Source organism: Eimeria mitis, genomic scaffold (genome assembly GCF_000499745.2).
Source record: "Eimeria mitis Houghton genomic scaffold, Emh_scaff1215, whole genome shotgun sequence".
Lineage (NCBI taxonomy): Eukaryota > Apicomplexa > Conoidasida > Eucoccidiorida > Eimeriidae > Eimeria > Eimeria mitis.
Window position 1 is genome coordinate 3,124 of NW_013568247.1, and position 274 is coordinate 3,397.

General features: G+C 59.9%; 1 protein-coding gene across 1 annotated transcript in view; it reads right to left on the reverse strand.

Annotated features, from left to right (window-relative positions):
• EMH_0032090 (Tyrosine kinase-like (TKL) protein, putative) overlaps window positions 1–274 on the reverse strand; it is a gene marked incomplete at both ends in the record, with an annotated part of 3,964 nt that overhangs the window by 2,637 nt on the left and 1,053 nt on the right. The window contains one exon of the mRNA XM_013494599.1: window positions 1–253. Within this exon, the coding sequence (XP_013350053.1) occupies window positions 1–253 (253 nt within the window). The remainder of the gene's footprint in view (window positions 254–274) is intronic.

Genomic DNA, 274 nt, shown 5'->3' on the forward strand with positions numbered 1-274 from the left:
ACAAGCATGCATCCTCCTCCTCTTCCTCCTGCTGCTGCTGCTGCTGCTGCTGTTGCTGCTGCTGCTGCTGGGGGTGGTGGGGGTGGTGTTTTGTCTTGGGGTGAGAGAGAGGGGTGGTTGTGGTTCTGCTGCTGCTGAAGCTGCTGCGTCTGCTGCTGTCGCTGCTGCTGCATGCACCTTGCAGCAGAGCAGCAGTATCTTCTTTTGCTGCTGCTGCTGCACCTCTTGAGTGTCGAACGCTCGTGCTGCGGGCCTGACAAACAGCAGCAGCAGC